The following is a 27,835-nucleotide window of genomic DNA, read 5'->3' on the forward strand; positions in this document are numbered from 1 at the left end:
AGATTATCTGCATCTATATACCTAAGTCTGCATGATGCTTTGTACCACCCTTACTAAAATTAGACATGACCAAAATGTCCATAATATTTTTTCCTCATAATTGTTAGAGAGGAAAAAATACATCTTTCCAACCAGTTTTACAATATTTGAATCTTGCTTCTTAGTGCATGTAAAAAGGGGCTCGCTACATTATTTTTAGAATTTCTGTTCTTCCCATACCCCATGGTATTAATGAAAGGTAAATCCTAAAAAATTTAAAGGCTCAGATACCTTGAAACTTCTGCTGAGCAGTTTGAATTAATATTTTGTTCAGATAAAAGCCAGGAAGTATAGCACTGTGCTAAGCTTAAGGAGTATCATGAGGACCTATATGTAAAGTTAAACAGAGAGGTGCTGATGTCTGGAGTAAGACTACAGGTACCATAGTGGGAAACCTCGCGCTTCTGAGTCACAATACCAGCACTGAGAAGCTGCCAGTGATTTTCTGCTAAAAATAGCACCAAAACAGCTCAAGGGGCACAAGTCTCTTTCTAGTGACCATCAAAATTATTTTGAAGTGGAATTAGAAGCCAGTAGAACAAATTACAGATTTTTGAAGCACTACAAATACTCAAATGTTATTAATGGTAGGCATAATTCATTAGAAATAAAGAACTGTTGGGTGCAATGACCGAACACCATTGCATATCACAAAATGGCAGTGGCTATTTAGGACTTTGTTGGAACCCGTATTAATTCTTTATTCTTCTTAGATGTACTTAGCTGCTACTGAAGGTATCTCTATTAAGTGTCTCAATTCATCTGTCCCTTAGCTAGACCATGGTGCAGGGCTCTGGCAGTGCGTGGGGAGGCACTGCCAGCCAGCTCCCAGAGTTAGTGTCAGTGTTTCTGCGCGTTCCTAAGTTCATCTTTCTGTATTCTTTATTTCCATATCTATATCTATCTATAGATACCGATACCTGTCTATAGATGTTGTGTGCAGAGATATAGATACGGTACCTACCACGAATTCTAAGGCCTGTCTGTTTCTGTTTTCTGCATACCTACAGATAAACAACAAAACCAACGTGGTAACCAGCCCCAAGGAAAATATTCCTACCCCGGCGCTGGTATACCTGGAATTTTCCTTCTCATGCTATCTGGAAGTTTTTGACTGTCTTCTGTTTGTTCTTTTTTTTTTTTTCCCCTCTTTTTTGCTTTTTCATGCATTTACTCTGTTTGCTTTCTAAAAACAGGTTTTGGAAAACCTTTTTGTTTGAATTATGCTGAATTTTTTTTGTGAGGAAATCCATTAGAGCGTGTTTATTGACAGAAAATGTTAAATGGAAGCTGGATGCGGTAGAGTCATAGCATTTGTAACCGTAGCTGAATTTTTTGCATGCTGTGCCAGCAAGTGAGTAGAATGCGCTTGGTGTTGCTCTTAGCTCTATGCCTGATGACTGTTTCCACTTTCTAATGCTAACCTTTTGCACCCACAAAATTTTTTAAAACCAGCTCTATTATTTTCTCAGCTTTGTCTTAGTTAAAGTATTGACATCCAGGAGAGCTAACAGGATTATTACTAGGCTGCCATAAAACAGACCTTATTCAGATTTTCATTCCATATTTCCTGAAACTCAGCAGGACTTTGCAAGACTACTCTGGGATCAAGAGGCATCTAGAGCTAAACATTTTGCTTCTTTCTCTTCCATTTAAATCAGCAGGAGACATTATTCATTAAAAAGCTCTGCTAAGGACATATTAAAAATCAAAATTATGTTCCTGGATGTTTACTGCAGTCTCACTTCTATTAAAAGCCCTATTTCTAAGGCACCTGTGTATCACAGGGCTCACCAATATAAATGCCAGTGCCAAAGTACCTCGTGCTGTGACTTGTTGTTTCCCATGCACATATAAAACTTTGAAAATGGGGTAGTTCACACACATTTGGAAGCATTTTTCCTCTGGAATTTTTTGAGCATCTGGCACTGAGGCACGCAGTAAGTTCTTCCTAAGGCTGAGTCAGCAGGTTTCATACAGGAGTTTCTGGCAGTCTGTTCCTGCATGGAACCATTCCCGATGACCCATGCTGAAAACATGCTGGCTAACTGCCATTTCAAAGATTATTGAACCTTTTTTTTTAAGGTTCAAGGATCTGGGGAAATTACACTTTTAAATGATACAAAGATCTCTCTTGCTTGGTTTTACACAGCTCTGCCAAGGCAGGAGTTGAGGGCAATCCATGCATTCCAAACGAATGTAGTGTCTAGGGGTAGTCATCCTTAATCCTTATCAATTCCTCCGTATTTCGATTTGATCACTTCATGCTAATACGAGTAAACATTATTAAAAAGAACAAGTTATTAAAGCTTAAAGATTTGTGGCCACCCTGCCTGTCCAGGTTCAGACAGGAAAGCCCACGGAGCATTTGGCCTGCCCTCATCCAGAAGAGCCTCTGCAGGTCCCCAGAGCTTCAAAGCCCTGCGCACCCCGCTCCTGAATAAGGTCTCTGCATGCTGCTGCATTAGGTGAGATGGCCTTTTTTGCTGGCTTGCTGATGAGGAAATCTGTGTTAGAGAAATCCAGTTTCACCCCCTGGTGACAGTTAACATTTGTTTTAACTCTTGTCAGTGTTCAGCATTTGTGAGCTGGCTCTTCTTGCACCTCACACCAATGAAAATGTATTTACCAATGGGAACTCTTTCTCTCTTTATTTTGTTCTCGCTCAGGAGCCCCAAACTACAGTAATCCACAACCCTGATGGAAATAAGGTATTCAGAAAGAATCAACTCCATCTTGCTTTTCCACACCACACATTCCATCCACTATTCCACAGCACAATAGGGCCGTTTCAAGAATTTGTGAAGGAAAATCTCATTCCTGCATTTGTTACACCAGGTGTCTCTCAAGCCTGTTTCCATCCATGTCCATCTCCTGCGTGCGTCCTGCTGCTTCTGAGCTCCTGAAGCACTTGGGGGAGTTGGTAGCAGTGGGCAGAGCTCAGTGCCCTGTCCAGCCCAGCTCAGGGAGCAGGGGCTCTCTCTCATTTCAGCCAGAAATGCTGCAGTCTAAGGGAAACCTAACAGTGCTGTTCTCAGATTGTGGTGAGGTGATCCAGCGAGTTTTACATGCAGTCGTCACCTCAAACAAAGATGTCATTTCCGTTTATTCCATCTGCTGTTTCTCAGCATGCTTATACATTGTGTTGTGACGTGTCTTTTGCACAGGACTTTGGTTTTCTTCCATAACATCACTGGGCAGTTTCCAAAAAAATGTCACATTTCAAGTGACAAAGAGGTCTTTTGATTTTTACATGTTTTCTTCATGCTCTTTTCTTTTTCTCATGTATTGTAATGTTTGCGTCTGGCAGCTGATTCCTAAAACGTGTTTTGTTTTGTTTTTTTCATGCATGGACTTGAAAAGGGCCAAGAAATACCATCATTTACATTAACACATGTTCCTAGGTTTCCTGAAGAGAACTTATGCTTCAACAAGAATTTCACTGTTTGCAGTGCTGACTTAATTCACATCCCACTTACCTAGTCTTAACTTCCTGTGGTTATTTCATAAGAGAAGGAGTGGATCTGAGTGACGAAATAACGCATGCAGACATTCCTCAAGCATGGAAGTACTGGTGGTGTGTGTTGTGCTTTTGTGTCCCAATCCTTTATTGTCCCCTACATCTGTCCAACACAGAACTTGTGTTTTCCTGTTAATACTCTTTCAGCTCCCCAAGTTTAAACCCATAGGCCATGTGCAGCCTGTGTTTGAACAGCAGGCTGATTTTTATCACTGAAGTCCACTAAAACCCAGAAAACCCAGATAAAATATTGGCATGACTACATCTACTTGATTTTATTACATAATCTCAGCAACTAAGATTCTCAATGTCCCAAAAGGTCACAGGAGCAAATTAACCCCTTAATGAGGAGAGTTCCTCCTAAATTTATCTGAAAGACTGATCCTTGTAGTATGGCAACTGGAGTGGATGCTTCAGTGTTAGAGGCTACATCTGCCCCGTGAGCTTTGCATGGTGTTTACAACTCATATTTGTGTGAGGTTTTTGTTCACTTGTAAGTACTTTATCTAATATTTGAAGTGCTAGAGCATGATGTGTCCATGTAGAGTGGAATGTCTAACACAGCCAGGGCAGGGACAGCATGGTGGCTCGTTCAGTTTTGTTTGTGTGTGACTTAATTCCTCTAGCGTGACTTGTCAATGCTTATTTGGGTTTTGAAGGTCTGGGTAATGCATAAGCCCTCTTGAACGTTCCTTTGGCTCAGCCTTGTGAGGACACAGTAAATGAAGGGCACTGGCAAATTTACCTTTCATTATGTAATGGTAAAGTCCTTTAAAGAATTAAATACAATACTAGTTCTGTCTTCTCTCTCAGATAAAACAAGATCAGTTAATCTTTCTTCTTATTGAGCTGCAAATAAAAAAAAAATTAGTTTTACATTTCAAGAAAGTATAGAGATAAAAAAAACATCTAGCTTAAAACTTTTCAGCTCTCTGCAGCTGTTAGATTTGACAGTGCCCTGTTGCATTTGCCCATTATATTTCATGTTTCTGGTAATTAAGGAAAGACTGAGATGCAATATCCTTGCCTTTTTAAGTACAATGGCTTAAGAATAAACTGTCTGATCAATGAGTCATTCCTCTGCATGACTGGTTGGTTGAAGAATACTGCTATGAAGATGCCTTAGTTTGTCAAAGTTCTTACCGTACGTTCATCAATTCTCCATCTCCTTAAAAAAAATCACAAAAACCAGTATAAAAATGAGGTCATCTGATTCAATATGCTTCAGATCACTGTGAGACTTCATTTGAATATACATTGCTGAAGTCACACGAGCAGGAAATGGGTTGTAAATTGTAGAAGCCTGCATATTTAGAAGGTGGAATTGGAATGGAATGACTTATTTTGCACAGTTGGTTTAATCACTAAGCTTAAAATGGCAAGCACTCCTACTTGGCTGAAGTAATTCATACATTTCAGAATGGACTTTGTAGAGCTGGATGTTAAAGGAAAAAAAGTTCCCTGTACATTCCTGTGAATTAAAAGCATCAGACTGCAGGAATTGTATTTGTGTTCCCTCCTGTGGAGAATGGCAATGTTTGACATCCATTTCAGGTGGAAATGTCGGAATCAGTGTGTGACCATTTGTTTGTGAATGACATCCCACCCTGCTTCAAGGCTTTGCATGATTCCTGTAACTAATCCTGTCATTTTCCTAGGCACGCAAATAAGGCTTGGCTTGTTTTATACATTCAACTCATATTTACTTCTCAACAGGAATCAACAGAAAGTTCCAACACGACCATCGAAGATGAGGATGTGAAAGGTATGATTTTACACTGGAAATGTTTGGAGCAGCAGTAACATGAGTTTTGTGTTATATTTCAGTAGGCCATTAAACACAGAAACCCCTAATGAATCTTAGGAGAGAATAGTGTTTTTCCTGTTTTAGAAGCAATTACTTTTGATGTATTTCAGACTTAACTGTAACTTTTCCGTTCCCAAGACACCATTTCCCATGGTGCTTTGGGATTAATATAAAGTTACTGGTTTTTGACTAAGATATTAATTCCTGTAATAATAGAAGTAGATTTTAAATGTCTAAGTTAGTGCTTTGTAACTTTTACTTAATTTATGTTTAACATGCATTTGTGCATTTGGTTTGGTTTTGTTTTTTTTTTTTCATGTCACCATTTTTATTTTTATTCTGTTCAGATGCCAGTGTATTTTTTTTGTTTCATTTTGTTCTGTCAATACACTTATTTTAATCTTCTTTTATTCTTTAAAAAAGTGACATAAAAACTTTTTTATAAACCTGATTTTGTAGCTTCACAGATAATATTTTTTCCACTTTTTCCCTTCTCTAAACATTATGCTGTGGTGTTACACATACCTATTTTGACAGCATTATGTTTTAAAGTGCAAAGGGTTTGAAAAAGGGATTAGTTAGTTTGTGTGTCTTTGATTCACAAAATAGATTGGCTTTTGGCCTCCAAGAATTATGGTATATGTACAGGTGAAATGTGGGCCAGTGGTGACAGTAAAATAAAACAGGGAGAATGGATGTAACAAAGTGGTGGTGGTTTGAATTACTGTGAAAGGAAAGAAGAATTAGAGGGATCTGCAGCTGATTAATTGGAAGATAGTTTAATTTACCTTTAATCATAATGCTTTGTATTTATTTTTTCAAACTATTTGATGCAGTTTAACAACTAATCTTATTAAATTAATATTTTAATTATAGGGCCTCTGTGTGATGATGTAATGTGGTGTTATTACAGTAGGGATTTTAGAAAATTCTGTCTGAAGCTTACCACATCTTACCTCAGGGAGACACAATTATATGAAAAAAGAACAATGAAAATAATTTGCCTAATACTTTTATATGGTTCTGCAGTATCATACTTAAGGGCAAGTTGGATGGCCACAATACATGGTATTCCCAAACCAGAAAAGGGGATCTTACAGTAAGCACAGGTCAGAGGAACAAGATCCTGTTTGTGTCTTTCCCTGCAGTGTACAGGGATTTGATTTTCTGTTTATTTAAAAGACAAATATAATCTCCCGCTTATTAATTGTTCATGAACTTGTTTGTTTTTTACTTTTTAGTATTCCTCTCACACTTCCCATCTTTCCTCTTGAGGCTGTTGTTCATATTGTTTTATTATAAATTAAAGCTAACAGTGTCCCTACGGTCTAATTGGTAGAACGATTTAGGGAATAGGCAGTCCTGCAACCCTGACACCTGCTATAAGCTCAAGCTTCCTGCTCTGGCAAGGCACTTAGGAAAGATTATTTTCCCACACACCAAGCTTTATTCCTGGATGTATATTTTGTAGAACAGTGAAAAAGCTGTTCTCTTGTCAGCAACAGCACTGCAGATAAAATACTGATAGGAACAAATGGATTTCAGAGGAAAGAGAGAGAATTCTCCAGGTCCTTCTTTAAACGTAGGCTCAAGATGACTCAAGATATTTGTCACCACGTTTGAAACCTAGAAGGAATGTTTTGCACCTTAGATGTTTATGAGCTTTTTGCTTTTCTTTGCAGCCTGGAGTGCAGCATGGGAAGAGGCTCTGTCCTTCCCAGGAAGGAGCAGGGGGCTGTGGCTGTAGCTGAGCAGTAGTATTAGTGGGTGTTTTATGGCATTGCAGTGTGATGCACACCTCCCAGGGAATGGCTCTGCACAGACAGGGCCAGGGCCCCTTCCTTTGTGCAGCCCACAGGGGCTGGGGCTTTGTTCTTTGGTGTTGATTTGCCTCTTTGCAGAGGTGTTGCTCCCACACCTCTGTTGGCCTGTTTTGGGGTACAGCATCCCCAGCACGCTCATGTCTCTGTGCGCTGTGGGAGCCAGTGCACACACGTGTCTGTGCCAAGTGTTATGAACATTAGGATTCATTAAGACAGGCAGCAATTAAAAGTGTCTTACATCACCTATCATTAATGTATCCTCAGGATCAAATTCTCCTCCTGTCTGTCAGGGATGAACGGAGCATTCTCCCCTTGTGTCAGGATCTCGCCTTGTTTTCACTTTTGAAGGCAGGTATTTAACTTGAAGACAGTAAATTCAGGCTTGCTTTCATTTTTTATTTACTGGAAATCTTAGTATCTGTAACATTGCCTTATTTATGTATACACTTACCTCTTTCAGGACTGGAACATATTTCTTTTAGTAGAAAAGCTTTAATAACTCAAGCAATAAGCTAATTATTTCATTTGAGTCTGAAATGAGTTGAAACTGTAGTTCAGGTCTGTTGCTAAAATAAATTTCTGACATTAACCATCGATCATGGGCTTATCTACATGACAGTGATCCCTCCTAAATATGATAGGAGCAGACAGGAAGAACATGCTGAGAACTGGACTATAGGCAATGCCTTCTTCTGGAATTGCTTGTAGGATTTCTTCTTCCTGTAGTAATGAGACTGGAACTACTGGGCAGCATCTCTGAGATATGGGTTTGATTTTTCAAGTAATGCTATGCAATAGCACCGTTATTTTTGTCTGCAGATTTTCAGAAAGGTGAGTTGTTAAGTTTCTCATGGTGTCTTTTTGCCCCCAGAGACAAATTAGCAAAAGCATCAGTAAGAATGATGCTTGGCAGTAGGGAATTGCTGAGCTGTAAGGCACTTACAGATTTGACAAATTGTGATTTGCCTGTGCTGCTTAATACATCTGGAAGGTACATTGCTTTGAAATATTTAATGTATTTGTAATTAATTTTCTACCTGTTGGCCTAATTTTATGTAACAGTAGAAGGAAAGCAGTTTAAACTATTTCTTTTGGAGTATACATTCCTCAAAAATCATTTGAATTTCTAAGAGCTTTTCCAAAGCTCTTTCAAAGCCCTTTGTATCCGAGTACCGGATACAGGGGTAAATCTGCGCTGGCATCTGAACAGAGTCACTCACGCCTATGACCTTTACAACTGTTCTTTGGCACCCACATTGCCCCTGAAAGTACATCATTAACAATGTTTGTGTGCTCAAAGATTTTCTAAGTTCTTGCTGCTTCTAATTAAATTATCATTATTTTTCTTTTGGCCTTCTTTTTTTCTTCCTTCACATGTACTTGACCCTCACACAGCTTTCACAAAGGAGGAGGACATGGAGAGGTTGAGTTCCACCCACCACTCCTCCTCTTCCATTGCTTCTTCATCCCACTGGTCACCACCCTTGCCGTGCCCCAGAGGCCGCTCCTGCTGCCAGTGCCTGCTGAGGAGTCTGATCACACTCTACCTCTTCATCTTTGTTTGTTCATATGTTGTGTTTCTTTCCATCAATTCAGCGGGCAAGTCCATGAGAAATGCAAACTCAGAGAGTCAATCGCTTGAGTCTGAGCTCTCCCACTCCACTCCTTCCTCTGTACTATGTAAGTTGAGAGACTCATCTGTCAGATGATCTCCTTTGTCTCTCCTCTTCCCTCCCCACCATCTGACAGAAGCTCACAAAAGGTCAATTGCTGTGATCTTCCTGATCTAGGAATGACCTGTGCTTAGCCATTACAAAAGTAAAATTTCTTAGGTATTTTTTTCTTGTTATTAATTGTAAAAATATTTTCATCAGCTGTAACAGCCGAATAAATATAAATATGTCTATTTCAGAAAGCTATATCTTGCAGCAGTCATCTTTGCAGTGGTTTTCAACTTAGGGAGAGAAATTTGCGTCACCTCTTGCTTGGATCCTGGATAGGGCCTCAGCATTAATTACCTGTTACATTTATTATATCAAGTTCCTTTCTTGAGCATCCCTATTGATAAATCAGCCTTGAAGTTGCTGTGACAGATGTTAACTTGCAGTGTTGATAGGACAACTGGGAAATATCCTCCTCTGCTCAGGGGATCTCTGATGATCAGTGACCAGCTGGCCATAAAGGAAATCTCCAGTGTTAAAATATGAGAGGGGAAAGGCACTGTGTTGGTAGAATGTAAAATACCTGGGTAGAGCATTTCTTGTTTGTAAATGAACTCAGAAATTCTTCAAAAATTCCTTGGAGGGGGTGAGACCTTGTGAGTTGAAATAGGGAATGACTTCCTGGGAATGAGGGTTCTGCTTCCAGGGAAGGAGGGTCCTGTAGCATGTATTAAATAAGAAATACAAATACTGCCAGCACAAACTGCTCAGAGCCAGGGAAAAGAGAGGCATTAACAGGAGAGATCTGGGCTGTGTAACAGGGAGGGTTGGCACGTTACTGACGTGCCATAAGGCTTTATTCCATCCTTGGTGCATATCCACACAATATCCTTTACATGCCCAGCATTTTCAGATCTGAATGCTGGCTGCCTCACACGTCCTGTTTCTCTGAACTAGTTGAGTGATTAGACAGGAGCACAGTTTAAGTAAAAATATACACAGCAGCAAAGCTTATTAATGTCCCACTCATCAAGACTTCAGACACCATTTCTGGAGACAGCGGCCAGTTCCATACAGTTGTTGGGAAACCATAGTGTAGTGTCTTGTAAGTGCAGTGACCATGATGCAGCTTTGATCTGAGACTGTAGGTGATTTCTCATTAAAAAAATAAACATTTGCCAACATTTGCTATGCTGTATAAATATTAGTGTAATTTTTTAGTACAATCACATAAAGAGAGAACATCTTTAGACATAATTGATTCTATATACTATATAAATAAAAATATACTATGTATGGCATGTGACAAGTTGCTTAACATTAATTGAAATAGACACATTAGTTTTGTTGGATCTCTTTGGTCAGTACATGAGTGGAAAAGCTCTGGGATAATTTTTCAGATATTTGCCTACATGGCTGAAGAATTCAAATCTTTTTAAGGCAGTAGCAGGCTTACCAGTTTTCAGATAGGTGAGAGATACCAAATAACACTGATAAAGTTCTGCAGATCATCCATCCATTTCATAATTGGATGAATCACAGCAAGCCTTTGGAATCGGCAGGCTCTAGGAAAAAGATGTACATGCGAGATGACAACTCAGATGTTTTACTCCCTATCAAAGTTTAAGATTAAGTGTGGGCTAAGAGAGAAGTGCTGCTGTTCTGTACACTCAATCTTCATAAACTTTTTAAATGAGAAGTCCCCTGGAGCATGCCTTGTCATCTGATGGTCTAGGTGGGTTTTATAAAGATCTGAGACCCAGTCAGTCATTTATTCATGCAGCCTTTTCTTTTATTTTGTTTTCAGAAATTATTTAGTTGGAATATCTGTGGCAGAAATTGTAAGAAAAATTATTAGCATAGAATTTTCGAATATTGGTGTCATGAGAATAATTTGTAAGAACATTGTGTAATGTTCAGCAGTCCATGATGTAAAGCTGAATGAAATCTGGTACATCCACACAGCCAGAACTTGTTATACAACACAGGCTAAAATTTCTAGTATCTTTCTCTTTCTTTTCAGACTGGTTATTTCCAGAGCATAAAAATAATGACTGGCTGTGTGCTGTGCATCAAACTGGTGTTTGTTGGGACAGTGTTCATATGGGAAGTGAAGCCAGGTTCCCCCTGCTGTGCCATTCCATTTTAGCAGACCGTTGTCACCTCAATACCAACTGTCCAGTTTCAAAACAACAGCACAACGGGGAGGATTTGTCCCCCTGGATTTAACCCTCCTCTACAGTGTAGAGCTGTGTTTGAGCTGGTTGTCTAGACTCCCTTTAGCCAATGCAAATAGGTCAGATGAGTCACACTTGTCTTAAAAATCTATTTTAGGATATGATGAATTGTGCCCTGAAAGTGCTGATTTCTCTCCCTTGACTGTAAGGGAGGGGAGTTGAGAGAACAAACTCACTTGTCTGTACTTATATATGCCCAAAATGTTGTGAGATTAATCCAATCTGAGGTGCACAGAGATATGTAGTTAAGAGTACCCAGTTGAAAAGTTTTTTAAGGGTTTTTGCCTTGAGAAACAACATGGGAGCAAGTCAGATGCAAAATCATTTTAATAATCTCAAAGTGCATGTGCAAATCTGGAACAAGGTTACCTTGTTCTTCTGGACAGGTGCTTCTCTGCTTAGGCATTGCTGTAAAGTGGTGACATAGGCATCTGAAGGGTTGATGGCAGGAGAAGGATGTTCCAATATCTGCGTCAAGCATAAAGTTGTTTAAACTACTGTTTTCCCTGGTGTCAGTTTTGAAAAAAAGATGGGTAATATAGTGGTCAGTGAGTTACAAGGGCTTTTTTTTTGTGTGTCAAAAAACATGAAGTTTCAGGTACAGGTATTTCTAAAGGCTTCACTTTCACATATCTGCAGCACATTTTTATACTACACATTCCCTATGCAATCAAAATACTAAAATATCTGTTGTTTCTGTCTGATTCTTGTAGATTGAGTTTATAAACATTTCTTGGGGCTTCAGGAGGGGAAGAAAAGCCACAGAGCTCCCTGCAGGAAAAACAGTTTTTGCTGCTATTTTGTACTTTTGTTTTCCTGTGATATTTGATTTCACTACCTGGGGAACTGCTCCTTGTAGGTTGAAAGTATTGATAGTGTTAGATGCTTTTTGCTTAAATGGTGTTTCTCCTAATTTTATGTTGTTTAAATCTTAGTGTTAATGGTGGTCTTTAATTTAGAAAGATTATCCCTCAACTTGTAGCTGAGCAAGGAAAAGAGGTAGTGCAATATAGCTAGAGATTAATGACTCATTTAAAGTTAACATATGTACTGCAGAAGTGCTGAAGAAAACATTTTAGCCTGTGATTGGAAATGTTCTTCTTGTTTGTTTTTTTCTTATTATTTGGTCTTTTTATAGCTCTTCTTCATAATATTTTTGTTTCAACTGCCTTTGTCTTAGTCATATACCTACTCACTTGCCAAAGCAGGGGGGTTATATATTTCTAACTGCTGCACCCCTATTAATTACCTTAACTCCTTCACCCTACAGGGGAAAAGGTGTTGTTTAAGGAACAGGTCCATAATCTTTTTTGCAATATATTTACTTCACCCATACTCTGAGCAAAATGTGTCCAAGCCACCATCTTCTCCACACAAACTTGCTATGTCTGCAGTCTGTTTCCTTCTTGGTTTTCAGGAAAACGGCTCAGCACCTTTGATTTGTCAACAGTGTTCTTCCCTCACACCTCAGTTGTTTCAAAGACACCAGGTGTATTTTTGTTCAGTTATCCTTTGTGTACAAAGTATGTATGTTATGCTCTGGAAAGCCATTGTAATTTCCAAAAAACTAGATGGGTCAGGCTTTACTTTTTGAACTGACTTTTACCACACTCTGTGGAAAAAGTAGCTGAACCAGTTTTACCAGAATCTTATTACAGTTGTCAGTTTTGTTAAGGAAGTTTAGTTTCTGTAGTTTTATTTAGGGAGTCCTGACTGCACATCAAATGAAAAGTATAATAGCATGAAATTGCCACTGTACATCAAACAGCATAATTGTCCTAGAATTCAATACAAGCCAAGTCTACTATTGGATAAAAAAATAAATAATAAAAAAGTCAAATGCAAATGGTGATTGTAAGTGACAGTTGTCTGGCAGATGGGAACTGGGCAGATGCCTCTTCCCTAATGCCTTGTGTTGTCCTTGTATAGTTTGGAGTGTGTATTTAGATGGAAAAAAATTGGAGTGATCGAAGAGCACGTTATGTGGAGTCGATCAAACTCAGAATGAAAATTTGATCATTTTCTTACCACTCTAAGAACTGCCAATTATTTGTGTGAGATGCTGTCTACAGTAGCAGGACACTGTTCCTACCAATACCATTTCACCTTAGTTTATGTCCAGTGCCCTCCATATTTCATCCTTTGTCCTAAGGGTAAGTGCAAGGATTTGACTGGATGCACATGGGCCACCAAGGCACAGCTGCATTTTCCTTCTGCTGCTTTCCAGTCTCCTTCCAAGTCTCTACTTCTTTTATTTCAATTTTCCCATCATTTTTCTCTTCCTTACTTACTTCCTTTCAGGTTAAACCTCTGCTTCAATGACAATGAAACAGTAACACTTTTGGTCTCTGTTTGTAGTCTGGCTTCCTGCACCCCCACAAATACCCACACAACAAGGTGTAAAAGCTAAAAACAATGAGGAGGAGGTTTGTGTAAAATCACAGTGGCTCCTGAGTACTTGAATTAGTCTTTGATGTCTGCTGTTATTTCACACTGCCTTGTTCTTGTTTTGAGGAAGGGCTTGGAACAAGGCAGAGGATTTTACATGATAGGATAAGTCAGTTCTGGAGCTCCACTCTCTGAATTGCATTCCACCTCTCCCTTTGGCTCATGGCCAGAGAAACTGCATGTCAGATCACTAAATAGGAAAAAGTGTCATTTTCTAATATGTGTCTAATTGTGTTGTTGAAAGGTAAGAATAGCCACAGTGGCTTTCACAGTTTCATGTAGTGCTTGTAATTTTGTAGAAAAATCTCAATTTTTCAAAATTTTTCTCAAATCTCAAGCACTACATTTACACTACTGAGTTGAAAGGCAGATGAATTGGCAACATCTTCCTGTTCCTGACAGTCTGCATTGGGAACTGTGAAGTCTTTGCACAAGTGCTGACACCAGTGCTGGAGTTGGATGGTGATTGTTTGGAGCCAGTGATAGATGCTGTAATCTCCTTTGCTGGCTGGCTCTGCTGGCTTCTGGAGCTTCCTGATGGATGCATCTGCAGACACAGCTCTCCTGAATGTTAGTACAGCCCAGACAAACTTTGCTGGAACCCCATTATGTAATTTAAGGTGGCTTCTCTCAGAAAGCTTCATGAAAACATACATTTCACTGCAATTTCATTTTGGAGCTAAACCAGGAAACCCAGCAATTTGGCAACACAGTTCAATTTCTTCCTTCTGGGGTTGATGTGGAATTATATCTTGTGTATCTCAACATCAAAGGTACTGTGGTAAAACTCGACAAAGGCGTAACTGATGTTAGTGAGAAAGGGAATATCCCCAGTTGTCTTGAGCCAAGTGATGATAAATTATGTGTGCATGTGGTTTTGTGCCTCTCATGTGTGGAAACTACAGTACCATTGTAGATATATTAATTGCTTATATCATTATCCACTAACATGAGCTCATGATTATGTAGCAACTGATCAGAGATTTTTACCTCATTTCCCACTGTCTGATTTAATGGTCTGTAATTTCCTCATCTCTGATTGAGATGTGTTACTGTGTTATTTAATCCAATCCTTTAGCTCAGCTATATGTATATGAGATGTTGCGTGCAGAACTGGTGATTTCCTCACTGCATGAGGTCTGCTTGTTCTGGATCTCTTTTTGCCAGCCTTCTGTAAGACTTGCACCATTTCTGACTCAGGCATCCCACCACTTGGCTGGTGCTGGCAATGCCACACAGTGTCCACACAGTCTGGCCCATGTTATTTAAACCGATGATAATGGAGGCATTGCTTCATTTAAGAGTCTTTTTTATTTCTACAATCCTTGTGAAAAATAAGGCAATTCATACTCGAAATGCTCTTAGCCACAGTGCTAACAATCAAGAGCTGCTCATAAAAAGCCTTGGTAGACTTTTATATCCTTTTTTTTCACCATCACATTTTTTCTTGCTCATTTATTTTTGGTCCTTTTCATCTGAATGCTTAGGTGTGCTACTAAGGAGAAGGCTACCACAGTGTCAGTTTTGAGCACAGCATTGGAAAGTTAGTTTGTCTGTGTGCTCCCCCAGCATTTTCTTTTAAAGAAGAATGTGATCTCTCTCTGCACTTTGTTTTAACATTCCAGGCATGTTTTTGTTAATGGTCAAATCCATGTGTGGGAGTGTGCTATACAACTGTTGCTTGCACAACAGAGCTAATACAGCCAGACTGGCTGTAAAACAGTAATCAGCTTCCTTGAGTTTAAAGTCTAGAGTTGGGGCTTGGTTTGTTTTGCTTTTTAAACAGCAGATCCTCCAGTGAAGGAAAGATAATTAGAAGTCTGATAGGGAAGTGGATTGATCTTGACGTGCATTTAATTTCCGTGTGGATACAGGAGTGCATTGAAGGCAAATCAGTGTAAAGCTGCAATGTAACATCATTTCCTTTGGTCGTAGAAAGGAAGATAGATGGCTGTTGTGCCAGCTGGGGAGTGACAGAATACCTGTCAGCTGTCACATTCCACTTTGCCTTCCTCTATAAGATTGGGTTTGTGTCTCTCCCCAGCTCGTAAGCAGGAGATTATCAAGGTGACCGAGCAGTTGATTGAAGCCATCAACAACGGGGACTTCGAAGCTTACACGTAAGCTCCTCCTTTGGAGGGAGTGAGGACAGCTGGGGTGTTTGACACTGTCTGTGTAAATATGCATGTTTATATGTGAGTGCCTGTGCTTGGAGCTACATACGGTTGAAATGCCTTCCCAGATGCCCCCAGAAAACACAAGATATGTGCATGGCTGCTTTGCCCTGGCTTCACACATCACCAGTTTCAGAAGAGCTGCTAGTATAACTCCAGTGTAGCTAGAAGAAAATAATTAAATCTTGCCTTATATAATGATGTGAGGCCTAAAAAATATCCCTTGCATTGCACAGTCACGGTTTTCATTGTCACAAGTAAAAATTCCTACTTGTAATAACACTGACTTGTGGGTCTTTTTTTGGTCAAAACACTATTTATATGAAATTATGTGGTCTGCCTAAAGTAAGCTGCCAAATTTACTAATTCAGCTGAAACCAGAACTCCGTGCCTGCTCCTCATGTTAAGTTCTGTTCTTTTCCAGTGTGATGGCATGAGTAGGTGAAATGTTTAGTAAGAATAAAAGAAACAATTAAAACTAATCTCTCCAAAGCGGTCATCCCTAATCACATGTGCTCATTGCAGCATTTCCTCTATTCCATAGAAAAATCTGTGATCCAGGCCTTACGTCTTTTGAACCTGAAGCTTTGGGTAATCTGGTAGAAGGGATGGACTTCCACCGGTTTTACTTTGAAAATGGTAAATATTCCATTTTCATCTCCAGGCCTTCATCTGTTCCTTGTGACTGTGTGTCTCTGATCTAATGAGCTTTTTGGTTTAGGAATTAGTTAATTACTTGTGCAGGGGAAGGGAGTATTATTTTTTTTCAGAGTTCTGCTATAGGTGTGTTTCCATCTGCTTCTGCTCTGCTCATTCACACATCACAGAGCACCTCAGAGGGCAGAGGAGAGTTTCAGGTATTTGGAACTAAAACATCAAATAAAGAATGAGTTCAGAGCTGAATTATTTTAACTGAAAATACTGGGTACAAATGTCATTAGATATAACAGCGAAACTGAAATGTTGGGAAACTCAAGGTGGTGCCATCCACTTTATTTAATCCATACATGCACATGGATTAAACATATTTACTTATTAAGTAGTCTGTAATAAGTGACTGTGCTCATTCTACAAAGTATTTTAGTTGTAGGTGTGATTATCATAAAACTCTGCTTATGAATTTGTATCTGCTAAGCCTGAGATTTTTATGTGTAAAACCAGTTGGCATGAGTTCTTTTGGTTTATCCAGAGCAAATGTGATTTCTCCTGTGTGTACCCCTGTGTGTGTGTGTCTCGTAGCTCTGTCCAAAAGCAACAAGCCGATCCACACGATCATCCTGAACCCGCACGTGCACCTGGTGGGCGAGGACGCGGCGTGCATCGCGTACATCCGCCTGACGCAGTACATGGACGGCAGCGGCATGCCAAAGACTATGCAGTCCGAGGAGACGCGCGTGTGGCACCGGCGCGACGGCAAGTGGCAGAACGTGCACTTCCACCGCTCGGGCTCGCCCACCGTACCCATCAAGTAAGGAGCAGCCCCTCCACCAGCTCACACCTCCTAGGCACACCACATAGTCCAATAGCTGCTTTGGGCCTTAAAAACTGCGAGCCGTCCTCTGGTAGTGTCATTTTTTGTGGTTGTTCACTATGTGTTATACCCACTGCTGTGCGTAGTGTCGGTGCGAAGATTTCTAAAATAATGAGCTTTTTTGGTTGCTGTTTTCTACTGTGATGCCCACCGGTCCAACTTGGTCCCTGAACTGACAGCTTGAAGAGCAGGAAAGTATTTTAATGTAGAGAAAGCTTGCTAAAAGTCACACAAAACAGGATTAGAAAACCTGGACTACAGTTGCTGGAAAACCTGGGAAAATAAAAAGCAGTAGGATACATGGAGCTGTGACAGCTAACCAGAAAGTTTCAAGTAAAATGTGTCACTATTTGGAAAAACTGACGTTTGACAAATACTTAGTGTGATTTCCAGCCACCTCTACTTTCCCAGGCCTAGGTATGTTCACTGCAAGTTGGCTTTGAGCCAGTTTACACATTTACCTTGTAAATGGAGCCATCCCAGTCCATCTCATGTTCTTATCTCCTTCCCCACACTCTCTGTGCATAACTGCTGAGTATTCCTTGTTGGGCAGTTCCAGCATCCCCATGGAACAGCCTCGCATCTCTCCCATCAGCATTTTTCTCTGCTGTTCATCCAGGCCCTGCCACGCCCTCAGAGTCAGGCAGTGACTGCGTTGCTTGAGCCACATTGTCACCAGGGTTAATGACAGCACACTCAGGATTGCAGTAACAAAATAAAATGTCACTGCTTGCTCAGGAGGTTCTGCTCAGGCCATTGGCTTCTCTTCTTCTTCATCAGCCTCTGCGAATGAGCCCAAACATCAGCGACTTGTGGTTCCCCAAATAGGCAGCACTGGTCCAGGCCTGGCTTTGCTCAGTTGTGAGCTCTCTGTATAGGATACAATTCCATTTGTGTCAGGTGTCTTAATGTGGAGAGTGGCTGAATTTCCTGGCATGGATGGTAAGGGCTAAGATTTCATCTTTTGAACTGTCGTGTCTCATATTTTACTCCTTGCAACACTGTTCTCCTATATGAAATAATATTTGATGAAGTAAGAAATACGGTAGAATGAAGTGTTAATCTTCCATGGTGATGATTTTTTATTATTTTCTTATTTAGGATTAAATAAATTTATTATTTAGTGATAACCGTTTTATTTCAAAATGTGAAACCAATGGGAAAAGGAGCCACATGTCCTTTGTTTCTCACATTCCAGCTGCACTGCCAGTGTTTCAACAGATAGTATTCAAAGAGCAGTTACTCTTCCTTGAAATGCAGTGTTAGGTAAATCTTTGAGGTTCTCATAAAGGAGTTTTTGTCAAGGGATCTGAGCTGGGTTTGTGTAGAGCCAGAAAGCCCAAGTGAAGCAGGTTCACCTGACCCACTGCACCCTGAATAGTCAGTGTTTACAGCACTAATGCCATGAAATGGACTAAGGGAATCATTTAACCTTTTCCTCTGATTTTTTTTTCCTATCTTTGTCTTTTTGGGAAGGTACTGCAGGAGGTTCTTTGCAGCTGCTTTTGCTCTCTAATAAAGATAAGGATTTCTGGGACTGTCAAGGGTGGAAAGAGAAGAAAAATCACCATGGAGTAATTTTTTTGAGGTTGCCGGGTAGTTTTTGAGGTTGCAGGGCACTATTGGTGAATCTTTTGAGCCAATGGGGTCAGACAGAGGAGATTCCAGGATTGCGAGGGGTCTCCTAGCTTAAGGGGTCACCGAGGAGCCTTAGAGCCAGACTGATGCTTAAAGAGAGATTCCCTGAGTTAGCAACATAGGCCTACATTTGTGGCATTGGCAGCACTATCACATGAATCCCATACTCTCATCTCGAATTCAGGGGAGGGCTTTGGACTTCCTCCTAGCACTGTTCCAAAATACCATCTGTCTGGTGGTTAGGAGCCTTACTTTCTCGTGTAAAATTTGGTCATCTTCAGTGTATCCTTGATTCTCTACATCTTCATTGTTCTGCACTAGTTAGGTGTGCAGACATACACTGGTTTGTAGGCAGGCTGAGCAGATCATTCCCACCTTCTACTTCCGTAGGGTAAACAGCCAGCGCTACCTCAGGTGGCTTTGTTTGATAGGATCTCCATTTTCCTATTACCTTATCTCCTTACTGTGTTTTTTTTTTTTTTTTGAGGTTTGCCTTTCCATTAGCTTGGCTGCTTTTGAAATGCTCTGTCCAATTGTGGTCAGGTCTTTATTTCATTCCCCAATGTCTTTCTTCTCCCTTCTCTGTTCTTGCACAATTTTTGCACTTTTGTCATCTGCAGTGCATCTGAGATGTCCACCTATTTATCCTCAACTCTCATTTCCAGCCAGTGAGTACATAAACTTTTACAGAGCTTTGCACATTCTGTTATTCCATGTAATATTTTTTTGATTACCCAGCCCTCAGTGTTACTTGGTTCTCCTTGCACAATGCTCCTGTTTCGTTTTCTTTTTATAGTGCCTTCCACCTAAGTGTCAGTATGCTACATGAGATCAGTCCTACTGCTTTTGCTCAGCACTAGTGAGTCTCCTCTAGGTTGATAACTCCCCTTTGAGCACAAACACTGTCATTCTTTCTTTATTCCCCGTCTTCTGAAAACTGACTGGGAGATTCCCATGTAGCACCAAGCTAGACCCATCTTCTATAACCGATCCTGAACATTTTTATACTGTCTCAAATTTCACCTTTGCTTTTCCTAGTGAGAGCAGCAATAACTCCATTTTGGAGTTCCTTTATCTGAAATGTGTACAGACTACAGCTACTTATTTAATGATTACCAATGCACAGTAGTTAATAATGGCATTTCCATAATAAAAAAGTATTTTACACATCATGTCTGAAGATGAATTTCAAATGTAATAAAGTTGCAAAAATTATTATAGCTGTGATCTGCTAGACACAGTATCCTAGATATATTAAACCAGTTGTTGCAAGCACAGTAGCTTCCTTGTTTTCAGGAAGGAGACTGCATAAATCTAAGGATAGATCTGAGCTCTTTGGTAGGTGTAGGGAAATGTTTCCTTGTGGCAGAGAACTTATTTGAAAAAGGATGTGAGCACAAATATGTATTTAGTTTATAAATAAATTTTATTCATGGTTCTGCTGTGAGTGGGATGAGGCAAACTTGGGTTTCTGTCTCGTCCATGGTTTCTCTCTGAGTGACAGGAGTTATGGTAGGAAGTTGTTCTCTCTATCCATGTTTTTAGGGACCTGTGCTAATGTGTTTCTGCAGAGCTGTCTGCTTTATCCTCGAAGACTGCACCTGCCCAATATAGGCAGTCAAAGGGCTGCTGGGCCTGAAAGTGACTCCCTAACCTAACTCCAGCCTCAGTGAGGCTTATGTTCCCTCCCTGCTCACTGCTCACACCTTCTTATACTTCAGTAAGCGCAGCGCCAGAGAGCAGGAATGCAGAGTAAAGAGTTTGTTCTGTGTTTGTGCAGTGCCTAGCGCAGAGGGATCCCACCACGGCTCCAGCCCCTAGATGCTACGGTAATACAAATAATGCTACAACCTCAGATAGCTACATACTTGCTTCCAGCTCCTTTCCCTTCCTTCTCTCTCTGCATTTAGCTCTGGCATGTCCTGCATGTGAATGACACCTGATTCTTCCTTGTCACTTGGTCTAGTCTTTGTACAAGAACCTCAGTCCATGGCAGTGCCTGTGATGTCCATGCTGAGGAAGTTAAGTTACACCCAGAGATTCATGGCTGAATTCTACCCTCCCTCCCTTAAGGCATCCCTTAAGACACTTTGGCTTCCTGCCTGAGTTTTCTTTTTTATTTTCACAGCCTCTCTGGCATCTTGTAAAGATGGAAAATGTCTGTAAAGTGGTTTGAAAAATAAAAGAATGCTTTGCCTGAGTGGAGGTTTTTTCCCTTGTTTTTTCCCCAGTATCATGTTTAGTGATCTCGACAAGATGGGTTTTTTTTCAATAGCATTGGCTAACACTTGAGCATGTGTTGTTATCTGGTGGTGATGTTACCTCAGTAATGGAAATCTGTTTGTTTTTTTTCTCCTTCCTCCTAGCTAAAAATATCAGCGGTGCCGCTCTTGCATTTTCTGTACCCAACGCACCTGGTTGATTACCATCTTGGCCATCCTGTTCTCTTCATGCATGTTTCTGAGTGCATGAAGTTGTGAAGGTTCTTCATGTAACACATTTGTGATGCACCACATTGCTGTATATTCCATCTGTACACTGTTAACATTTCAATGAAGGTGATGTTCCATGCAATTAGAGAATAACAAGGTGTAAAAGACAAAAAAGAGATATTGGATGGACAGCAGTAGACACATAATACATTTGTCACTTGCTCCATTTATGACAAGTTTTGACAGACAACTTTAAAATCTAACGCGTTTATTAAAAAAAAGGAAAAAAAAGAAAAAGTATATTTTACCTTCTTTTTTTAAGAACTGTTTTTTGACTCCTCCTTTTCTCCCAAGTCCCAGGATTTTGCTTTGGTTCTGGTAGGAATGGTTAGGATTTCCGCTGGCAGCTCCTTTACTGTAAAACAGATTTTTATCCTAGATGGACAAAATCACTGATAAATGCAGAAGGGTTAATATCTTGGCTTTGGACCAGCTACAGCCTTCTTAGTTAAATAGTCTATGTAAACTGGAAAAATCTTGTTTGTTGGCCTGGCCACTCCAGAATTAACTGTCAGTGTTCTGGGGAGTCAGCAGCTTCCATTTTCCTTTTGAGTCCTTTTCGCTTTCTTATTTTGCTTAACTGAACGGTTCTGTTGGATGATTAAGCAAAATTAAAAATTGTAAGGAACTAAGTGATAATTGAGAGACAGTTTTTGAGGATTAAAATGGAAGGAAAGAGAAAGATTTTTATCACTTTTAGGATGTACTGTAAATTTTTAAGGAGGCTTTAAAAATACAATATGTGGGTTAATGTATAGACCAGTTGTGTGGATAATATACTCAAGAAATATTAGGCCTTAAAGCTAAGTATGAAGAGTTTACTTACATTACACTGCTGCTTTTGCTTCTCTGGAAATGAATTACGGAGACACCGGTTTTCCGTGGGACCCTAGCACTTTACCACAGTCTCCCCCTCTTGCCCTCAATCCACTCATGGTTTCTCAAGCTCCCCTGGCAGTGTTCGGTGTTGAGGCCGACGATCCCAACGGGTTTGTCCCGGCTCTGGGCCGAGGGTGGAACGCTGTGCTGGCAGTGCGGAACGCCAACTTTGCAACAGGGACTAGCTCTCCTTCCCTCACGTTGCTGTAAAAATACACCCTCGCAAGAATTTCACCTTCTTCCCTTCCACTGTTGCAGGGAAGCCCAGGCTGGGCTGCTCGTGTTCTCCCTGTGGTTCTGCTCCCCGCAGCGCTGTACAGTGCATGGTATCTCAGTCAGTGTCCTTTTTAGCCGTCCAAAATTTACAACTTGGCAGCCGGGACTTTTTAAAATGGGAAAGCTTCCTAATTTGTATCATTTCACCTTTCTGTGTTGATTACTAATCAGAAGCAGTTCTTAAACATGTTGATGTTGTTACTAGTGGATGTATGGTAGATGGACTTAAGCTTCTCTGATAATTACTACATGATTTTAAACAATATATATTTAAAGTAAGCATCTACAATAAATGTGTTGAGCCATATTAACCTGCCAATGGGATCTGTGAAAAAAGTAATGGCCTCATTTTTTTTTTCTCATTAATTTCTTTTTCCTTTTTTCTTTTTTTTTTCCTTTTTTTTTCTTTTTTTTTTTTTTTTTTTTTTTTGTGAAGCGGCTATAAGTGGCATAACTATATTTAAAATTAACAAATTAGGTGTAGGGTGGTTTTTTTATACTTATAACATAGCATGTGGTGTTGATGTATTACTGTAGACCAAGTTTGTCTTCCACACCAAGACATAAGGAAATTGTGATTTGTTCTCTCCACCACAACTGAATTACATACTTCTGTCATTTTGGAACACTGCAGTTTACCATGGGACACAGTGTACATATTTCTTGCCATAATGGTAAATGATTGATATATTTAAGGATTAATAAATTTGTGATTTCTGCTGACATTGCGCTTGTGTTTTAATTTCCCAATTACTTGTGATCTTTGCAGTGGAAAATATGTAGTGTCTGTTTGAATTAAGATGCCAGAGGTACTTTCTTAGGAGCTGAATTTTCAGTTTGAAAACGCAAGTGTTTGCTGTTGTGGTTGTTCCTTTGCTTGGTTCCTAAGTGCCTTTCCTGGGGCTGATTGCACACTGTTCGTGCTCTGCTTTTTGGTGGACTGTGCACATATCTTGTGCTTGTAAGGCCATATTTAGAAATGTTTTAGGTAGTTTCAACATTTCTCTTGCTGCCTTGCTGTATTTCATATATATGCTCACACATTGCTCTGTAAGAGCAGTTATTGTATGATATATAATGCCATAAAGATACATATAGAAATATAAAATTCATTTACATCTATAAATAATAAGGATTTAAAATAACATACCAGTTTAAAAGCTTACATATATATCTGTAGTGAATTCAGGCTGTCTTAAACCATGCTGAGCCACAACTGAGGACAGTCTTTTATACCAGCAGAAAAGAAGGACGAAGGAGAGGAAACAACTTGCAGCTTTCCTGGGTCAGGGAATGCAGAGCTGGACCGGGGCCAAGGCAGCGTAGCTGGAGCAGCGGTGTTGGTGTGGCAGGTAGCCAGAGCCTGTCCTGGGTTGGTCACAATTCCAGTGCTGCTTCTTGGGTGGCATTTTGTAAACAAAAAAAGGTAGTCAGGAGAACACTCAGGGGGTTGGAATTTTTCAGTAAACCCCAGAAGGAACAAAAGCGGTTTAGTCTGTTGGGAGGTCTTATATTTTGTCATATCACTTTATCTACTTTTTTTGCTCATTTTTTTCCAGTGAATGCTATTCCAGAAATCAGTTTGATTTCCATTTTAACCATGCTCCTGCATAAAGCTGTTTGACAGCAGTGGAATTGCTACTTATTTCAGGTATGCAGAGAAGAGAGATCAGTGGATAATGCAAAATGTTCAGCAGGGGGCTGGGAGAACACATTTCCTCTGTATCAGGCTGAATATTTGGGAGAGGAGCAGGGTTTTGGGGCTGGTTTGGGGTTTTTTAATGGTGGTTCTTTTATAGCACAAGTATTTTAATCTGCTGCCTCCTGGTGGCTTTGTAGTACTGTTTTCTATTTAGGAGTGTACAAGAAGAGGCTGTTTGTTCTAAGCAGAAGGGAGCCCAGTGCTTTCATTTATTCCATTTTTAATGTAAGTAAGGAACACAGTATTTCAGGGCCTGAAAATTACCATTTCTGAGGTCTTGAATATACCCTATACATACACCTGAAGTAATCAGATTGATTTTGTTTTCTGTAAATGGCCTCCCAGGACACACTGAAGAAAAGTAACATCTCCTAGGGCTGTATATTAAATCTAGAGTTCATTGTGTATAGGATTAACTTTACTTTAACTTTACTGTTTCTTCAGTGAGTTATTAATCATTGGTAATTTATCATCTCCTTGGGCTACTCTCTCAGAAAACAGAATTGCTTTGTGCTTCTCAGGGCTTTTCTTTCTTCTTAAATTTGTGCAGTCATACTTCATACATAACCTATCGTAAGAAAACACCATTAGTCAAAAAATTAACTGTAGTCATTGAGGAATTGATCCAAATTGCTTCAGGAGTCTCAGCTTCTGTATTCCTTACAGATTATTGGAAGAAGACAGAAGTGGGTGGACTGGAGGTCAGTGTTGTAAGGTCCAACTGCTAAAGCCGTTGTTCTTGCAGGGAGAGCCATGGGCTGACACCCCTGTACAGGAGTATGTGAAGGTTTGGATCCTCACAAAAGGGGAGACTTAGTAATTCTGCAGCCTATCCAGGCCTCACAGGAAGGGAAAGCTACACAGAGTAGATCAGAAGCCTTCTCTCCCTTCCACTCCCTGTCAGGCAGAGATCCCTGTGGCTGAGCAGGACAAGGTTGCAGGATCTGCTTCCAAGGCAGTGTGCATGTGGAAGGAGGCAGGAATTCTGTGTGCTCACATGCTGCAGAACAGCAGTGCCAGGGCTGCCTGTTCTAGCATGTTCTTGTCCAGACCCAGCCCAGGCCAAAGGCACTGCAGACAGTACATCTGGGGAAGAGGAGAACATTTAATCAGAGAATGGGGCAAAGAAAACCAGTGCAAAAAAAAAAAAAAAGACAAGCTGACAGAGAAGAGGATTTCCAAGGCAAAGAGATAGAAGAGCATTATTTCTGTGTTACAGAAATTTCATGTTCCTTCTTCAAAGCTGTTTCCAGAACCCAGCTGCGGGGCTGGACCATCTTAGGAACTAATTGGGAATTAGGCCCATAGTAACCTTTTTCATCACAGTGAAAAGTAGCTAACTCTAAGTAGTTAACAAAGTTAAATGGCTAAATGTGGCAAGTGGTTGAGACAGGGTTGCTTCCTTAAAATAGCAAGGGCTGAGTGTGCGTGGCCACCTCTGAGAAGTTGTGTTAAATTGCAGCACAGCATTTATCAGGAATCTGACACACCTTACTACAGCCAAGGGCCTTGCCCTTACTTCTGCTATCCTCTTAAGTCAGCCCATAATGGAAAGGTGCTGTTTCATGTCAGGGCAGGACTGGCAGCAGTGCCTGTCACCAAGTCCCCTGCTCGTTGTCCAGTAATTGCCAGGAGCCAGCAAGCTGGTGCAGGGGAGAGGGGAGTATTAATTCATTAATACAGAGCCACTGCATTGGGAGAGAGCTCATGGCAAACAAAACGGCCCTGGGGGAGAAGACACTGTTCAGCTCTCTTGCCACTCCTGTTCCCACCCTGCTGAGGCATCCAGGGCTGGCTCTCAGAGAGGACAGCTGCCCGGGGTGGTGACACTCATAGGACCTTGAGTAACACCAAATTACCCTGCTAGCAACAGCCAGCCTGAGAGCAGATCCCAAAGCAGATCCTGCCTTTGGGAGCCACACAGCTCATTTCATAAAGGTATTGCTGAACATTGGTACCTAAACACAAGTCAGACCCTTAGTAGGAATGTAGAAGAGAGTAGTCCTAAGAACCCACCTCTGTCATGTTAGAGCAAGACATGAACTGAAGAAAACTCTGAATTAAACATCATACAGAGCTGTTGTCATGTCCTGTGCACCAAGGAGAGGTAAGTACCCGAGTCAGAAGCAAGAGTTCAGTTTAAAGTACTTGGGTAAGTTGCTCAGACAAAACAGGCACCTGAACATCTACTCCCTATGTAAAAGTGGTGATTTCTGGGTTTTTTTCCAGAACAAAACTTTTTAGAGAGTAAAGCACAAAAGCAGGGCCATGCCAAAATTTGCCTGCCTTGTTCATTGTAGCAAATAGAGTTATGGAAAACCTTCATGAATGAATGAAGTTTCTCAAGTGGATACCTCAATTCCAGTCAAGTCCAATAAAGAGAAAAATCACAAACACAATGATTAAGTATGTTTGAAAAGTATTGTTTATATCCTAATATGTTATCAGTATTCTAAATCATCAAGCCACTGGATCAACCAATCAAGACAGAGACAATCAGAACTTGTAAAGGTGCACATTTCTTTTTGCAGTGGTCCAAATCAATCCTTCACCAGCACAGGAAGGCTTATGGAATTTAACCTTATGGACATTTGCATTGTCATATGGGTATTCTTTGGGCTTTGATCAAAAGTAGATACTTTTAAGTAATATCATTTTGTAAATGAGAAAGATGGTTTATTAATTTAATTTAGAAATTGGTTGGGAAGGAGATTAGTGACAGATAATATATGTTGTATGTGAGTAATTGACAGCTTTGCATTCTTCTCTCTGTGGCAGCCTCCATGTGAAACCCCCAAAGACAGCAGTCCATAAATTACAAAAGTAACAGTTTTGTAAACAAAAAACTGGGGTTTTTTTGGGGTTTGGAAGGGACTCCTGGGGATCCTCTAATCCAACCCCCTGCTAAAAACAGGTTCACCCTGAGCAGGTTTCACAGGCTGATGTCCAGACAGGGTTGAACATCTCCAGAGGAAACTCGACAGACTCTCTGGACAGCTCCTGCCAGTGCTCTGTCCTCCAGAGAGCCCCTTCCCAGCAGGTCAGGCCCTCACCTGCATGGGTGCATGGGGTTGTTCTTCCTGAGCTGCAGGACCCCACGCTTGCTTTTGTTGAGCTTCTCTGAGTTCCTCTCCAGCCTGTCCAGGTCTGGCTGAGCAGCAGCACAGCCTGCTGACCTGTCCTGCCCTTTTTGGAAGACTGGGATGACACTGGCTTGCCTCCATTCCTCCTCTTCTCCATCTTCAAAGACACACCTAATCAAAGATAAATCTAATCTTACTGAAAAGTTATTCTAAAAAGAATATTGGATACAGTAGAGCACCTTTGCACTGAATAAGAGGGATCAGAAACAAAGCCTTCTGTTTGCAGGCTTTGTTTCTGATCCTGTTGGGCTGCCTGGAGGATATGGTGCAGATCTGTGTACTTGTTACTGATGTGGCAATTCCCATTTCCAGCCCTTCATTGCTATTCTTTGTGTGGGTAATGTTCACATCATCCCTCTGAACCCTGGAGAAACAGTGGTTCCCAGGGTTCTGACAATGAACAAAATTACCTTCTCTTAAACACTTAGATATGCTCCATGTAAGTATTTTGAAGAACCTGGGGAT

The 27,835-nt window shown here is 40.5% G+C and overlaps 1 protein-coding gene across 19 annotated transcripts in view; it reads left to right on the forward strand.

Moving 5' to 3' along the window:
- CAMK2D (calcium/calmodulin dependent protein kinase II delta) overlaps window positions 1-23,248 on the forward strand; it is a 119,756-nt gene extending 96,508 nt beyond the window's left edge. For 8 of the 19 annotated variants that reach the window (XM_077783053.1, XM_077783056.1, XM_077783054.1 and 5 more), the window contains 8 exons: window positions 1,050-1,109; window positions 2,709-2,750; window positions 5,276-5,324; window positions 15,580-15,655; window positions 16,254-16,348; window positions 16,949-17,177; window positions 20,659-20,707; window positions 21,245-23,248. In XM_077783053.1, coding sequence (XP_077639179.1) covers window positions 1,050-1,109; window positions 2,709-2,750; window positions 5,276-5,324; window positions 15,580-15,655; window positions 16,254-16,348; window positions 16,949-17,177; window positions 20,659-20,665 — 558 coding nt within the window. In that variant the 3' untranslated portion in view covers window positions 20,666-20,707; window positions 21,245-23,248. Of the gene's footprint in view, window positions 1-1,049; window positions 1,110-2,708; window positions 2,751-5,275; window positions 5,325-15,579; window positions 15,656-16,253; window positions 16,349-16,948; window positions 17,979-20,658; window positions 20,708-21,244 lie in introns of those variants that run through there. The other 11 variants (XM_077783064.1, XM_077783062.1, XM_077783063.1 and 8 more) reach the window with 4 other exon arrangements.
- Window positions 23,249-27,835: the final 4,587 nt, after the last annotated feature.

The sequence above is a fragment of the Lonchura striata genome, chromosome 4, assembly GCF_046129695.1.
Source record: "Lonchura striata isolate bLonStr1 chromosome 4, bLonStr1.mat, whole genome shotgun sequence".
Lineage (NCBI taxonomy): Eukaryota > Metazoa > Chordata > Aves > Passeriformes > Estrildidae > Lonchura > Lonchura striata.